The sequence below is a fragment of the Salvelinus fontinalis genome, chromosome 14 (assembly GCF_029448725.1).
Source record: "Salvelinus fontinalis isolate EN_2023a chromosome 14, ASM2944872v1, whole genome shotgun sequence".
In the NCBI taxonomy this organism is placed as follows: domain Eukaryota; kingdom Metazoa; phylum Chordata; class Actinopteri; order Salmoniformes; family Salmonidae; genus Salvelinus; species Salvelinus fontinalis.
Window position 1 is genome coordinate 14,628,437 of NC_074678.1, and position 16,168 is coordinate 14,644,604.

The 16,168-nt window shown below is 51.8% G+C and overlaps 1 protein-coding gene across 1 annotated transcript in view; it reads right to left on the reverse strand.

Moving 5' to 3' along the window:
* Window positions 1–16,168, reverse strand: part of LOC129869526 (zinc finger CCCH domain-containing protein 3-like) — a 112,196-nt gene that overhangs the window by 5,820 nt on the left and 90,208 nt on the right. The window contains exons 9-11 of the mRNA XM_055944001.1: window positions 7,052–7,183; window positions 626–795; window positions 206–390 (exon numbers count right to left, since the gene is read on the reverse strand). Coding sequence (XP_055799976.1) covers window positions 206–390; window positions 626–795; window positions 7,052–7,183 — 487 coding nt within the window. The remainder of the gene's footprint in view (window positions 1–205; window positions 391–625; window positions 796–7,051; window positions 7,184–16,168) is intronic.

Consider the following 16,168-nt stretch of genomic DNA (forward strand, 5'->3'; position numbering starts at 1 on the left):
GTCTTAAACACGTGGGCCAGCTGGATGAATCCCTGTGCTTACAATGATCACCACAATGTTCCAACGTTCTGTTTGATGAGCCCACCCCTCCAGGTCAAGTTGTGTTCCATAGGAGCCAACATGGCATCCACAGAGACAGTTTCCTGACCTTTGTAGGACACAACATTAACCTGGACCATAACCTGGTCACTGTATGCCCTCTCACCTGTGACCTCTGACCTGTCGACGGGGGGCGTGTCCGGAGCGTCTGCATCCTCTGGGGAGCTGGAAAGGGAGATGAAGGATGGCAGCTTGGTGTTGTGACGACCCGAGGACGAGGGTGTCGATGGATCTGCCTGAGCAGAACCCTCTGCTGCTTGGGCCTGAGGGAGAACCACTGACAGGCTGGTCCTGGGAGGGAGGAGAAAACATCCGCTGTGATTCATTCAATCTGTACATATCTGAACCAAACATCTTTTTATATTGTATTACTTTTGTCTATTAACTTATTGTTACATTTCAAATGTTCATTACATTTATTCCATTCCACTTTCTAACGGGTAAAACTGGTTGAAATTACATTGAAACCAGTTTTGCACATTGGGTTTATTGCATGATTATCTTGACCGAGAGCCTGTGTCCTGACCTCTTGGTACGGGCCTTCTTGGCCGGGGTGGTGGAGGGGCCTGTAGCTGCCCTGGCGTTAGGAGTGATGCGTTTGGCCCTCTGACGGTGCTGGAGCTTACAATGGGCCCCTTGGGGACAGGAGCCAGTACTGGAGAAGTCTGGACACACCAGGGTGTGCTTCTTCTTACACTGAGGAGGACAGAGGAGAGGACAGACACAAAGGAGTCTAACAGATCACGGGAAGCGGACATGGGATGTGTGTGGTGAGTTACTGTGTTTCAGGTGTGTGTGTGTGGCGGTCAGAGTGTGTGTGTGGCGGTCAGAGTGTGTGTGTGTGGCGGTCAGAGTGTGTGTGTGTGTGAGACGGTATGAGTGTGTGTGTGTGACGGACAGAGTGTGCAGGGCTGACACAATTACCATATAACCCTTAAACCAACGGTTATAGATAATGAAAATAAAATATATTTAAAAAAGGTGTGGAGCGAACAGCTGACTGAAGACGGGACGGCCAGGCATTTGTGCGGTAGGCAACGTAACTGGTAAACTCATGGGTACACTCGCAATGGCTGCCTGCCAGAAATAAAGAGAGGGGGGGGGGGGGGGGGGGCGGGGGGTGGGGGGGTGGAGGGGTCTGTAGATCGAGTTTCCGGGAACACTTTGGACTCCAGGTCACCCCATGATCCCTGCAGCCCTGGCACCCCTCTCTTCTCCCAAATGAGGCACCTTACCTTCTGCTACCATCACCACCCATACCCCCTGTACCCCTAACTCCCAAACCCCCATCACATCCATGTCCTGCACCCCAGGGACCAGACCAGGTTAGATCTTAGACTCAGCTCACTTTCAGCTTTTAGGAAGAGGCAAACCAAAACACTCACAAACACATGGGAAGTCTTGATTTGGACAAATTCTATATGTATTTATGCCTTACGTAAACATTGGCGCCATTTGGAAAATGTAGCAAGGCCTGTCTGTCTCTATTACAGTATCGGTCTGTTCCAATTCAACAGTCTGAGTGGAGGGGCAGATTTTCAACCCTTTACATTCTAACTAATATCCACCCAGGGGCTATAGTGCTGGTCTATAGACCAGGGAATGGGACCATACAAAGCCTTACAACAGTTTAGAGCCTTTCTCCAGTATAAGGAGATGGGGGCGGATTGAGCTAAAAGCCAAGTCCACTAAGACTCACAGCTGTCTCATACATTGTCATTTTCATAAAACACTGAAGAGAGAGAGAGAGCTGAGAAATGGAAGATTTAAAAAAAAGAAAAGTGAAAGTGGACAGAACATCTTTATTCCACACCAAGTTAACAATTTTCCACTTGATTTAAGGAATGCTGGGATGTCTCAGGGCCCTATTAGAAGAGCTCTCTCCACTGGGCCCCAAACCAGGACGAGTCAGCACATTTACCATTATAGAGAGAGAAGGGGGAAAGAGGGAGGTGGAGAGAAGGGGGAAAGGAGGAGAGAGGCTGAGAGAAAAAAGACACAGAGGAGGGTGGAGAGACACGGAGGAGGGTGGAGAGACACGGAGGAGGGTGGAGAGACACGGAGGAGGGTGGAGAGACACGGAGGAGGGTGGAGAGACACGGAGGAGGGTGGAGAGACACGGAGGAGGGTGGAGAGACACACCGAGGGGGCGGTGGAGAGACACACCGAGGGGGCGGTGGAGAGACACACCGAGGGGGCGGTGGACAAGGAGGGTGGAGAGACACCGAGGAGGGTGGAGAGACACCAGGGAGGGTGGAGCGAGGAGGGTGGAGAGACACCGAGGAGGGTGGAGAGACACCGAGGGGGTGTTGGAGAGGCAACGGAGAGACACACCGAGGGGGTGTTGGAGAGACACACCGAGGGGGGATGGAGGGATACGGCGGAGGGTGGAGAGACACACGGAGGAGGGTGGTGGAGAGACACACGGAGGAGGGTGGTGGAGAGACACACGGAGGAGGGTGGTGGAGAGACACACGGAGGAGGGTGGTGGAGAGACACACGGAGGAGGGTGGTGGAGAGACACACGGAGGAGGGTGGTGGAGAGACACACGGAGGAGGGTGGTGGAGAGACACACGGAGGAGGGTGGTGGAGAGACACACGGAGGAGGGCGGTGGAGAGACACACGGATGAGGGCGGTGGAGAGACACACGGAGGAGGGCGGTGGAGAGACACACGGAGGAGGGCGGTGGAGAGACACACGGAGGAGGGCGGTGGAGAGACACACGGAGGAGGGCGGTGGAGAGACACACGGAGGAGGGCGGTGGAGAGACACACGGAGGAGGGCGGTGGAGAGACACACGGAGGAGGGCGGTGGAGAGACACACGGAGGAGGGCGGTGGAGAGACACACGGATGAGGGCGGTGGAGAGACACACGGAGGAGGGCGGTGGAGAGACACACGGAGGAGGGCGGTGGAGAGACACACGGATGAGGGCGGTGGAGAGACACACGGATGAGGGCGGTGGAGAGACACACGGAGGAGGGCGGTGGAGAGACACACGGAGGAGGGCGGTGGAGAGACACACGGATGAGGGCGGTGGAGAGACACACGGAGGAGGGCGGTGGAGAGACACACGGAGGAGGGCGGTGGAGAGACACACGGAGGAGGGCGGTGGAGAGACACACGGAGGAGGGTGGTGGAGAGACACACGGAGGAGGGTGGTGGAGAGACACACGGAGGAGGGCGGTGGAGAGACACACGGAGGAGGGCGGTGGAGAGACACACGGAGGAGGGCGGTGGAGAGACACACGGAGGAGGGCGGTGGAGAGACACACGGAGGAGGGCGGTGGAGAGACACACGGATGAGGGCGGTGGAGAGACACACGGATGAGGGCGGTGGAGAGACACACGGAGGAGGGCGGTGGAGAGACACACGGAGGAGGGCGGTGGAGAGACACACGGATGAGGGCGGTGGAGAGACACACGGAGGAGGGCGGTGGAGAGACACACGGAGGAGGGTGGTGGAGAGACACACGGAGGAGGGTGGTGGAGAGACACACGGAGGAGGGCGGTGGAGAGACACACGGAGGAGGGCGGTGGAGAGACACACGGAGGAGGGCGGTGGAGAGACACACGGAGGAGGGCGGTGGAGAGACACACGGAGGAGGGTGGTGGAGAGACACACGGAGGAGGGCGGTGGAGAGACACACGGAGGAGGGCGGTGGAGAGACACACGGAGGAGGGTGGTGGAGAGACACACGGAGGAGGGTGGTGGAGAGACACACGGAGGAGGGTGGTGGAGAGACACACGGAGGAGGGTGGTGGAGAGACACACGGATGAGGGCGGTGGAGAGACACACGGAGGAGGGCGGTGGAGAGACACACGGAGGAGGGCGGTGGAGAGACACACGGATGAGGGCGGTGGAGAGACACACGGATGAGGGCGGTGGAGAGACACACGGATGAGGGCGGTGGAGAGACACACGGAGGAGGGCGGTGGAGAGACACACGGAGGAGGGTGGTGGAGAGACACACGGAGGAGGGTGGTGGAGAGACACACGGAGGAGGGTGGTGGAGAGACACACGGAGGAGGGCGGTGGAGAGACACACGGAGGAGGGCGGTGGAGAGACACACGGAGGAGGGCGGTGGAGAGACACACGGAGGAGGGTGGTGGAGAGACACACGGAGGAGGGCGGTGGAGAGACACACGGAGGGGGCGGTGGAGAGACACAGGGGTGGTGGAGAGACACGGGGGGGTGGATTGGGGTTGAAAAGAGAGGAAGGGAAGTTGAAAGAGTTGTGGAGATGGAAAGGTGGGAGATCAGGGGGATGAGAGAAGGAGAGACCAAGAAAGAGACCGAATTGGAGGAAATGAGAAAGAGAGGAGCAAATGAACAAAAAAGTGAAAGAGACAAGAAAAGGGGGATAAGAGGAATAAGGATGGAGAATGAAAGTGAAGGTGGTACTGGTGGGGGGTAGATAGAGAAGAGAGGGAGAGAGCGAAGGACGGATAAGGAAGCAGGAGACAAAGTGAGAGATGGAACGAGAGAAGAAGATGGAGATCGAGAGAGAGAGAGAGAAGCAGGGTTAACCCCTGAACTGCTGGAGTGTCTGCCTGCCCCATACAGCCATCATCAGCACTTTCTCCATCTATAATTACTGCCTGCTATCCATCACGCAGCCGCCAGCTAGCACACTGCGCTACACACACACACACACACACACAGGGAATATCACAGACCTAAGCACTTCAGCTAATAGAATAAATATTAATATCCCTTTTGTTTTATATACTCATTTCTCTGTGCAATATTTAAATGAGGCCTGACAGTGTGAAAAAGCATGTGCTACACAGACACTCAGAAACAAAAACAGACAGACAGAGCGAGCGCGAGACGGAGCCGGAGCGAGACGGAGAGAGAGAGAGAGCGAGACGGAGAGAGAGAGAGAGCGAGACGGAGAGAGAGAGAGAGCGAGACGGAGAGAGAGAGAGAGCGAGACGGAGAGAGAGAGAGAGAGAGCGAGACGGAGAGAGAGAGAGAGCGAGACGGAGAGAGAGAGAGCGAGACGGAGAGAGAGAGAGAGAGAGCGAGACGGAGAGAGAGAGAGCGAGACGGAGAGAGAGAGAGAGCGAGACGGAGAGAGAGAGAGAGCGAGACGGAGAGAGAGAGAGAGCGAGACGGAGAGAGAGAGAGAGCGAGACGGAGAGAGAGAGAGAGCGAGACGGAGAGAGAGAGAGAGCGAGACGGAGAGAGAGAGAGCGAGACGGAGAGAGAGAGAGCGAGACGGAGAGAGAGAGAGCGAGACGGAGAGAGAGAGAGCGAGACGGAGAGAGAGCGAGACGGAGAGAGAGCGAGACGGAGAGAGAGCGAGACGGAGAGAGAGCGAGACGGAGAGAGAGCGAGACGGAGAGAGAGCGAGACGGAGAGAGAGCGAGACGGAGAGAGCGAGACGGAGAGAGAGCGAGACGGAGAGAGAGAGCGAGACGGAGAGAGAGAGCGAGAGGGAGAGAGAGAGCGAGAGGGAGAGAGAGAGCGAGACGGAGAGAGAGAGCGAGACGGAGAGAGAGAGCGAGAGAGAGAGAGAGAGCGAGACGGAGAGAGAGACGGAGAGAGAGAGCGAGACGGAGACAGAGGAAGGAAGGATAGAGGAAAGGAAGGAAGGATAGAGGAGAGGGGAAGGGAGGTAGGGAGGGAGGGAAAAGTAATGATAGAGGAGAGGATATAGGGAGGGGTATAAGAAAGGATAGAGGAGTGATAAAGACAAAGGGAAGGAAGTAGAGAAGAGAATAGAAGTGGTATTAGGGGTGAATGTAGGAACAGGGGTGATGTCACTATGGACAGGTGTATAAAATCGAGCAAACAGCCAGGCAATCTCCATAGACAAACATTGGCAGTAAAATTGCCTTACTGAAGAGCTCTGTGACTTTCCTCTCCAGTCATTACCAAAAGCTAGTTCTTCCAAACCTCCTGTGTAGGCCACACAAGCTCACAGAATGGGATCGCTAAGTGCTTAAGCGTGTAAAAATCGTCTGTCCTCGGTTGCAACACCCACTACCGAGTTCCAAAATACTTCTGGAAGCAACATCAGCACAAGATCTATTTGTTGGCAGCTTAATGAAATGGGTTTCTATGGCAGAGCAGCCGCACACAACCCTAAGATCACCATGCGCAATGCTAAGCATCGGCTAGAGGGGTGTAAAGCTCTCCTCCATTAGACTCTGGAGCAGTGGAAACACGTTCTCTGGAGTGATGAATCACGCTTCACCATCTGGCAGTCCAACGAATGAATCTGGGTTTGGTGGATAACAGGAGAATGCTACCTGCCCCAATGCATAGTGCCTACTGTAAAGTTTGGTGGAGGAGGAACAATGGTCTGGAGCTGTTATTCATTATTCGGGCTAGGCCCCTTAGTTCCAGGGAAGATAAATCTTTACACTATAGCCTACAATGACATTCTAGACGATTCTGTGCTTCACACTTTGTGGCAACAGTTTGGGGAAGGCCCTTTCCTGTTTCAGCATGACAATACCCCCGTGCACAAAGTGAGGTCCATACAGAAATCCTTTGTCAAGATCAGTGTGGAAGAACTTGACTGGCCTGCACAGAGTCCTGACCCCAACTCCATCGAACACCTTTGGGATAAATTGGAACACAGACTGCAAGCCAGCCACATCAGTGCCCGACCTCACTAATGCTCGTGGCTGAATGGAAGCAAGTCCCTGCAGCAATGTTCCAACATCTAGTGGAAAGCCTTCCCAGCAGAGTGGAGGCTGTTCTAACAGCAAAGGGGGGACCAACTCCATATTAATGTCCATGCCTATGGAATGTGATGTTTGACAAGCAGGTGTCCACATACTTTTGGCAATGTAGTGTATATCTGTGTAGAGGATGTACATGAGTGTGAATGTACCTTTTCTGCCACAGGGCAGTAGATCATGATAAAGAGAGAGATGGAGAGAATGTTTGTGAGTGACTGACTGTGTACGTGTGTGTATGTGTGTGTTATACCTTCTGACCCTGAGGGCAGTACCCCTTGATGAAGTCCTGGCACACAGCAGCTTTGCGGGACACATATACATGGCTGTAGGGACAGCTACTGTTGTTACATATACCCTTCAGGAAGTACGAACACACAGGCATCTAGAGAGAGAAGTTGTTGTTACAATATATCTACAGGAATGACATACGAATAAAACATTTGAAATTGATTTGAACATTTAATTAAGAGAGAACGAGAGACGCAAAACACAGAGAGAGGAAGAGAAAGACAGAGAGAGAGAGTAAAGAGAGAATGAGAGAGAAAGACAGAGAGAGAGAGTAGAGAGAATGAGAGAGAAAGACAGAGAGAGAGTAAAGAGAGAATGAGAGAGAAAGACAGAGAGAGAGAGAGTAAAGAGAGAATGAGAGAGAAAGACAGAGAGAGAGAGAGAAAGAGAGAGAGTTAAGAGGTTGAAACCCTGCATGCAGAGTTCTGTAAGATTCTCCTACATGTCCAGAGGAAAACTACAAACCCTGCATGCAGACTTCTGTAAGATTCTCCTACATGTCCAGAGGAAAACTACAAACCCTGCATGCAGAGTTCTGTAAGATTCTCCTACATGTCCAGAGGAAAACTACAAACCCTGCATGCAGACTTCTGTAAGATTCTCCTACATGTCCAGAGGAAAACTACAAACCCTGCATGCTGAGTTCTGTAAGATTCTCCTACATGTCCAGAGGAAAACTACAAACCCTGCGTGCAGAGTTCTGTAAGATTCTCCTACATGTCCAGAGGAAAACTACAAACAATGCATGCAGGGCAGAATTAGGCCAATATCCACTAATAATAAATACTAAAAAAAAGAGCAATTCAGTTTTGGAAACATCTAAAATACAGTGACCCCCTCTGATATCATTACCAAGCGCTGCAATGCCAAGACACACTGAAGTCGCAGGAACAGAACATCCAATCAATCAGAATTAAACAAATTACAACACAATCAAAACAAAACTACATTGCTGCCTGCCATAAGATGAGGGACAGTGTCTGACAGACCAATCAACCTGCACATGTCCTCTACTGTATAATTATTGTTATTGTTTAATGTATGGTTATTTTGACCCTTGGTTATTGTTGTTACTGTTGTCCCGTTGACAATTTTGATTCTTATTATCTTAATATTGTAAATATCCAAAGTAAGCTTTGGCAATATGTACATTGTTATGTCATACCAATAAAGCAAATTGAATTGAAAGAAAGAGTAAAGAGGAAAAAAGAGGCAAGACAGAGAGAGAGTAAAGAGGAAAAAAGAGGCAAGGCAGAGAGAGAGTAAAGAGGAAAAAAGAGGCAAGGCAGAGAGAGAGTAAAGAGGAAAAAAGAGGCAAGACAGAGAGAGTAAAGAGGAAAAAAGAGGCAAGACAGAGAGAGAGTAAAGAGGAAAAAAGAGGCAAGGCAGAGAGAGAGTAAAGAGGAAAAAAGAGGCAAGGCAGAGAGAGTAAAGAGGAAAAAAGAGGCAAGACAGAGAAAGAGTAAAGAGGAAAAAAGAGGCAAGGCAGAGAGAGAGTAAAGAGGAAAAAAGAGGCAAGGCAGAGAGAGTAAAGAGGAAAAAAGAGGCAAGACAGAGAAAGAGTAAAGAGGAAAAAAGAGGCAAGGCAGAGAGAGAGTAAAGAGGAAAAAAGAGGCAAGGCAGAGAGAGAGTAAAGAGGAAAAAAGAGGCAAGGCAGAGAGAGTAAAGAGGAAAAAAGAGGCAAGACAGAGAAAGAGTAAAGAGGAAAAAAGAGGCAAGGCAGAGAGAGAGTAAAGAGGAAAAAAGAGGCAAGGCAGAGAGAGAGTAAAGAGGAAAAAAGAGGCAAGGCAGAGAGAGAGTAAAGAGGAAAAAAGAGGCAAGGCAGAGAGAGTAAAGAGGAAAAAAGAGGCAAGACAGAGAAAGAGTAAAGAGGAAAAAAGAGGCAAGGCAGAGAGAGAGTAAAGAGGAAAAAAGAGGCAAGGCAGAGAGAGTAAAGAGGAAAAAAGAGGCAAGACAGAGAAAGAGTAAAGAGGAAAAAAGAGGCAAGGCAGAGAGAGAGTAAAGAGGAAAAAAGAGGCAAGGCAGAGAGAGAGTAAAGAGGAAAAAAGAGGCAAGGCAGAGAGAGTAAAGAGGAAAAAAGAGGCAAGACAGAGAAAGAGTAAAGAGGAAAAAAGAGGCAAGGCAGAGAGAGAGTAAAGAGGAAAAAAGAGGCAAGGCAGAGAGAGAGTAAAGAGGAAAAAAGAGGCAAGGCAGAGAGAGAGTAAAGAGGAAAAAAGAGGCAAGGCAGAGAGAGTAAAGAGGAAAAAAGAGGCAAGACAGAGAGAGAGTAAAGAGGAAAAAAGAGGCAAGGCAGAGAGAGAGTAAAGAGGAAAAAAGAGGCAAGGCAGAGAGAGAGTAAAGAGGAAAAAAGAGGCAAGACAGAGAGAGAGTAAAGAGGAAAAAAGAGGCAAGGCAGAGAGAGTAAAGAGGAAAAAAGAGGCAAGACAGAGAGAGTAAAGAGGAAAAAAGAGGCAAGACAGAGAAAGAGTAAAGAGGAAAAAAGAGGCAAGGCAGAGAGAGAGTAAAGAGGAAAAAAGAGGCAAGGCAGAGAGAGTAAAGAGGAAAAAAGAGGCAAGGCAGAGAGAGAGTAAAGAGGAAAAAAGAGGCAAGACAGAGAGAGAGTAAAGAGGAAAAAAGAGGCAAGGCAGAGAGAGAGTAAAGAGGAAAAAAGAGGCAAGACAGAGAGAGAGTAAAGAGGAAAAAAGAGGCAAGACAGAGAGAGTAAAGAGGAAAAAAGAGGCAAGACAGAGAGAGAGTAAAGAGGAAAAAAGAGGCAAGACAGAGAGAGAGTAAAGAGGAAAAAAGAGGCAAGACAGAGAGAGTAAAGAGGAAAAAAGAGGCAAGACAGAGAGAGTAAAGAGGAAAAAGACAGAGGGAGTAGAGAGAAGGAGAGAATTAATGCATAGTATACCAGAGAAAACACATTCAGATGTAGAGTTAAAAGTCAACAAGACAAACCATCATTCAAATAGGTCCCTTCTGCAATCTGTCACCGTCTCTGCTGTTAAATGGCCTTAATTGCAGTCAACAGAGAAAGTGTGTGTGACAGCATGCGCACAGGTGTGTGTGAAATGTCCTGTTGTGTGAGAGTAGTGCAGTCTAAATATACTCCACACACACACAGATAGAGAGAGAGAGAGAAAAGGAGCTAGAGAGAGAGCTATAAAGGGGTGGGGTCGGGGGGAAGGAGAGTGTCAAGGTGGGGTGGGGGGAAGGAGAGGGTCAGGGTGGGGTGGGGGGGAAGGAGAGGGTCAGGGTGGGGTGGGGGGAAGGAGAGGGTCAGGGTGGTGTGAGGGGAAGGAGAGGGTCAGGGTGGGGTGGGGGGGAAGGAAAGTGTCAGGGTGGGGGGAAGGAAAGTGTCAGGGTGGGGTGGGGGGAAGGAGAGGGTCAGGGTGGTGTGAGGGGAAGGAGAGGGTCAGGGTGGTGTGAGGGGAAGGAGAGGGCCAGGGTGGGGTGGGGGGGAAGGAAAGTGTCAGGGTGGGGGGAAGGAAAGTGTCAGGGTGGGGTGGGGGGGAAGGAGAGGGTCAGGGTGGGGTGGGGGGAAGGAGAGGGCCAGGGTGGGGTGGGGGGAAGGAGAGGGTCAGGGTGGTGTGAGGGGAAGGAGAGGGCCGGGGTGGTGTGAGGGGAAGGAGAGGGCCAGGGTGGGGTGGGGGGGAAGGAAAGTGTCAGGGTGGGGGGAAGGAAAGTGTCAGGGTGGGGTGGGGGGGAAGGAGAGTGTCAAGGTGGGGTGGGGGGGGGAGGAGAGGGTCAGGGTGGTGTGAGGGGAAGGAGAGGGCCAGGGTGGGGTGGGGGGGAAGGAAAGGGCCAGGGTGGGGTGGGGGGGAAGGAGAGGGCCAGTGTGGGGTGGGGGGGAAGGAGAGGGCCAGGGTGGGGGGGAAGGAGAGGGCCAGGGTGGGGGGGGAAGGAGAGGGCCAGGGTGGGGTGGGGGGGGAAGGAGAGGGCCAGGGTGGGGTGGGGGGGGAAGGAGAGGGCCAGGGTGGGGGGAAGGAGAGGGCCAGGGTGGGGTGGGGGGGGAGGAAAGTGTCAGGGTGGGGGGAAGGAGAGTGTCAGGGTGGGGTGGGGGGGGGGGGGAAGGAGAGTGTCAAGGTGGGGTGGGGGGTGGGGAGGGAGGGCCAGGGTGGGGGGAAGAAGAGTGTCAGGGTGGGGTGGGGGGGAAGGAGAGGATCAGGGTGGGGTGGGGGGAACGAGAGGGTCAGGGTGGTGTGAGGGGAAGGAGAGGGCCAGGGTGGGGTGGGGGGGAAGGAAAGTGTCAGGGTGGGGGGAAGGAGAGTGTCAGGGTGGGGTGGGGGGGGGAGGAGAGTGTCAAGGTGGGGTGGGGGGTGGGGAGGGAGGGCCAGGGTGGGGTGGGGGGAACGAGAGGGTCAGGGTGGTGTGAGGGGAAGGAGAGGGCCAGGGTGGGGTGGGGGGGAAGGAGAGGGCCAGGGTGGGGTGGGGGGGAAGGAGAGGGCCAGGGTGGGGTGGGGGGGAAGGAGAGGGCCAGGGTGGGGTGGGGGGGAAGGAGAGGGCCAGGGTGGGGTGGGGGGGAAGGAGAGGGCCAGGGTGGGGTGGGGGGAAGGAGGGGGCCAGGGTGGGGTGGGGGGAAGGAGAGGGCCAGGGTGGGGTAGGGAAGGAGAGGACCAGGCCGCCTTGTTGGAATGGGATCAGTTCTACCTAATTAACTGCTACAGAAATATTTATCCAGGCTGTAGCTTGTCCAGCTATCATGATGTGTTTATGTGCAGGCTGTGTGTATGGGTGTACGGTCGCCAGGGAACGGGGGGTTGGGACGGGCAGAGGTGGGGGGTACAGGGGGTCTAGTTTCGCGGAGTTATTTGTGAGGGGTACAGGATTGGGGCTCCTCGCCTATCCCCAGCCCCCACTAGCACCAGGATCAGATGCATACCCCCCCACTCCCCTCCAGTGGTTGAAAAAGTACCCAATTGTCATATGAGTAAAAGTAAAGATACCTTAATAGAAAATGACTCAAGAAAAAGTGAAAGTCACCCAATATATTACTACTTAAATAAAAGTCTAAGGTTTTAAAAATACTTAAGTATCAAAAGTAAATATAATTGCTAAAATTACAAATAATAAAACATTCCTTATATTAAGCAAACCAGACGACACTATGTACTTTTTTTCCCATCTACAGATAGCCAGGGGCACACTCCAACACTCAGACATAATTTACAAACGAAGCCTTTGTGTTTAGTGAGTGCGCCAAATCAGAGGCAGTAGAGATGACCAGGGATGTTCTCTTGAGTGTGTGAATTTGACCATTTCCCTGTCCTGCTAAGCATTCAAAATGCACTTTTGGGTGTCTGTGAAAATGTATGGAGTAAAAAGTACATAATTTTCTTTAAGAATGTAGCGAAATAAAAGTTGTCAAAAATATAAATAGTAAAGTACAGATAACCCCAAAAGAATTTACACCACTGCTCCCCTCTATACCTTCCCCCTCCCCTTCACCCCTCCCCTCTCTACCCCCACTCCTCTGTACCCCCTACCATCACCTCACCATCTACTCCCCACCACCCCCACCTCCCTACTCCCCCCTCCCACCTCCCTACTCCCCCCTCCCACCTCTCTACTCCCCCCTCCCACCTCTCTACTCCCCCCTCCCACCTCTCTACTCCCCCCTCCCACCTCTCTACTCCCCCCTCCCACCTCTCTACTCCCCCCTCCCACCTCTCTACTCCCCCTTAATTTCTCTGCCCCTGTAAGATAAACGGACAGCTGGCCTCTAGGCACTCTGGGACCACAGCACGACAGCCGACAGAGGAGCACAGAATTGCGTGTGCGTGTGTGTCTCAGTGTGTTGGTGGGTGTGGATGTGACTGTGCGTGTGTGTCTCGGTCTGTGTGCGTGACTGTGTGTATGTGTGTGAGTGTGCGTGCGTGCGTGCATTCATGCATGACTTGGTCTTTTTGTGTGTGTCTGTGTGTGTTGGATGGCGAGCCTGGACTGGACACATGTCTGTGGGTTGTTTTTCTAGAGGAAAACATCTTTCCCTATTTAGTGTCACCACTTTCCTTTCCCCTATACCAGTTCCCCAACTGGTGCCCACGGGGGGGTTTATTTGGCTCTCCAAGTTTTCAGAGCAAAAATAAATACATTTAAAAAAGATGTAATTTGTATTTTATTTTCATTGTTGTACATAAAAGATTGTAAACATAACAGGAAATCTATTCCCCAGTATTCTCACACATAATAGAGAGACATGTGATGGTCTTTAAATGTAAGCAAGGTTTGAAATTATTATGTTTTAGTAAAACATATCTGTTTGGGCTTCTGAAGGACAATTTGCAGTCTAGAAATTATTTGTAATTATGCCCCCCCCCTTCCACTCAAGAGAAAATAAATCAGCCCGCACCTGAATCTAGTTGATGATCCCTGCCCTATATGGACTGGCCTAGTTATACTCTGATAAAAACCCCACTACATGACCTAATTCTGCCCTGTGGGCCAGACACACAACCTAATAACCAAGATGGCGTAGCAGTCAGACGTCTTTGTCTTGTCCCATGTACACTGCTCAAAAAAATAAAGGGAACACTTAAACAACACAATGTAACTCCAAGTCAATCACACTTCTGTGAAATCAAACTGTCCACTTAGGAAGCAACACTGATTGACAATAAATGTAACATGCTGTTGTGCAAATGGAATAGACAAAAGGTGGAAATTATAGGCAATTAGTAAGACACCCCCAAAAATGGAATGGTTCTACAGGTGGTGACCACACACCACTTCTCAGTTCCTATGCTTCCTGGCTGATGTTTTGGTCACTTTTGAATGCTGGCGGTGCTCTCACTCTAGTGGTAGCATGAGACGGAGTCTACAACCCACACAAGTGGCTCAGGTAGCGCAGTTCATCCAGGATGGCACATCAATGCGAGCTGTGGCAAAAAGGTTTGCTGTGTCTGTCAGCGTAGTGTCCAAAGCATGGAGGCGCTACCAGGAGACAGGCCAGTACATCAGGAGACGTGGAGGAGGCCGTAGGAGGGCAACAATCGAGCAGCAGGACCGCTACCTCCGCCTTTGTGCAAGGAGGTGCACTGCCAGAGCCCTGCAAAATGACCTCCAGCAGGCCACAAATGTGCATGTGTCTGCTCAAACGGTCAGTAACAGACTCCATGAGGGTGGTATGAGGGCCCGACGTCCACAGGTGGGGGTTGTGCTTACAGCCCAACACCGTGCAGAACGTTTGGCATTTGCCAGAGAACACCAATATTGGCAAATTCGCCACTGGCGCCCTGTGCTCTTCACAGATGAAAGCAGGTTTACACTGAGCACATGAACACATGTGACAGACGTGACAGAGTCTGGAGACGCCGTGAAGAACGTTCTGCTGCCTGCAACATCCTCCAGCATGACCGGTTTGGCGGTGGGTCAGTCATGGTGTGGGGTGGCATTTCTTTATGGGGCCGCACAGCCCTCCATGTGCTCACCAGAGGAAGCCTGACTGCCATTAGGTACCGAGATGAGATCCTCAGACCCCTTGTGAGACCATATGCTGACACATGCACATTTGTGGCCTGCTGGAGATCATTTTGCAGGGCTCTGGCAGTGCTCCTCCTTGCACAAAGGCGGAGGTAGCGGTCCTGCTGCTGGGTTGTTGCCCTCCTACGGCCTCCTCCACGTCTCCTGATGTACTGGCCTGTCTCCTGGTAGCGCCTCCATGCTCTGGACACTACGCTGACAGACACAGCAAACCTTTTTGCCACAGCTCGCATTGATGTGCCATCCTGGATGAACTGCGCTACCTGAGCCACTTGTGTGGGTTGTAGACTCCGTCTCATGCTACCACTAGAGTGAGATCACCGCCAGCATTCAAAACTGACCAAAACATCAGCCAGGAAGCATAGGAACTGAGAAGTGGTGTGTGGTCACCACCTGCAGAACCATTCCATTTTTGGGGGTGTCTTACTAATTGCCTATAATTTCCACCTTTTGTCTATTCCATTTGCACAACAGCATGTGAAATTTATTGTCAATCAGTGTTGCTTCCTAAGTGGACAGTTTGATTTCACAGAAGTGTGATTGACTTGGAGTTACATTGTGTTGTTTAAGTGTTCCCTTTATTTTTTTGAGCAGTGTATATATATGCTTTTATATATTTTTCTTCGCATTCTTTTTAATATTTTTCCTAAACCTCAACTTCAAAATACTCTCCTGCAACCCGCCTCGCCCAATGTGGTGTGGATCTGGTTTTTTCTAAAGTATTTCTACTTCAATCGGAACTGGAATCCCTCAACTGAAGCTAGCTAGCTAACTAGCTACCAGCTACCAGTCAGCTATACACTGCTAGCGGTCATCAGCTAACCTTTAGCTCGGAAAGCTCTTGCCAGTTCGTTCAACGCGTTTCAAACCAGAGCATAACGGAACTATTTTTCTCTCCATATCCCCGGATTCCTACCGTAAACTCTGAACCTTTTCACCTGGACCATTGCAGCTAGCTAACCGCAACCCGAGTTGACTACTCCTGGCTAACGTTTCCGTTCCGTAGCAAGCACCAATTAGCCTGGAGCTAGCCCATGCTAGGCCAATCTCCAAGCGAGGGCTACTGGGCTACTCCTGAAGCCCACTCCTCGGCTACAATATCCGGACCCCTTCTACTGCCGGTACGGGGCACGGAACCCCGCCGATCCTTCACGACTGGAATACCGACATAATCTGCCCGAGGATCCCAACAGGCCCCTCAGGCGCAACGTCCCCTGAATGCCCATTCTGCTAACCGTGGCCTGCTAGCTATCTAGAGCATATTGGACTGTTAGCTGATCCATCGGCCAGTTTCTTGGACCCCTCTGCTACTTGGAACCCTACTAATTCCACGACTGGTCTAACGACGTCACCGCACGAGGAGGCAAAAACAGACTTTCCCCCATCGCGACGTCCCTCTAAGGCCCTTCTGCTAACTTGCTAGCCCCGGCCTGCTAACTGCTAGCCCCGGCCTGCTAACGGCCTGAATCGCTGTGTCCCCAGCCAGGCCAACCACTCACTGGACCCATACGATTCACTTGGCTGCGCATGCCTCTCACTAATATCAATATGCCTTGTCCATTACTGTCCTGGTTAGTGATTACTGTCTTATTTCACTGTAGAGCCTCTAGCCCTGCTC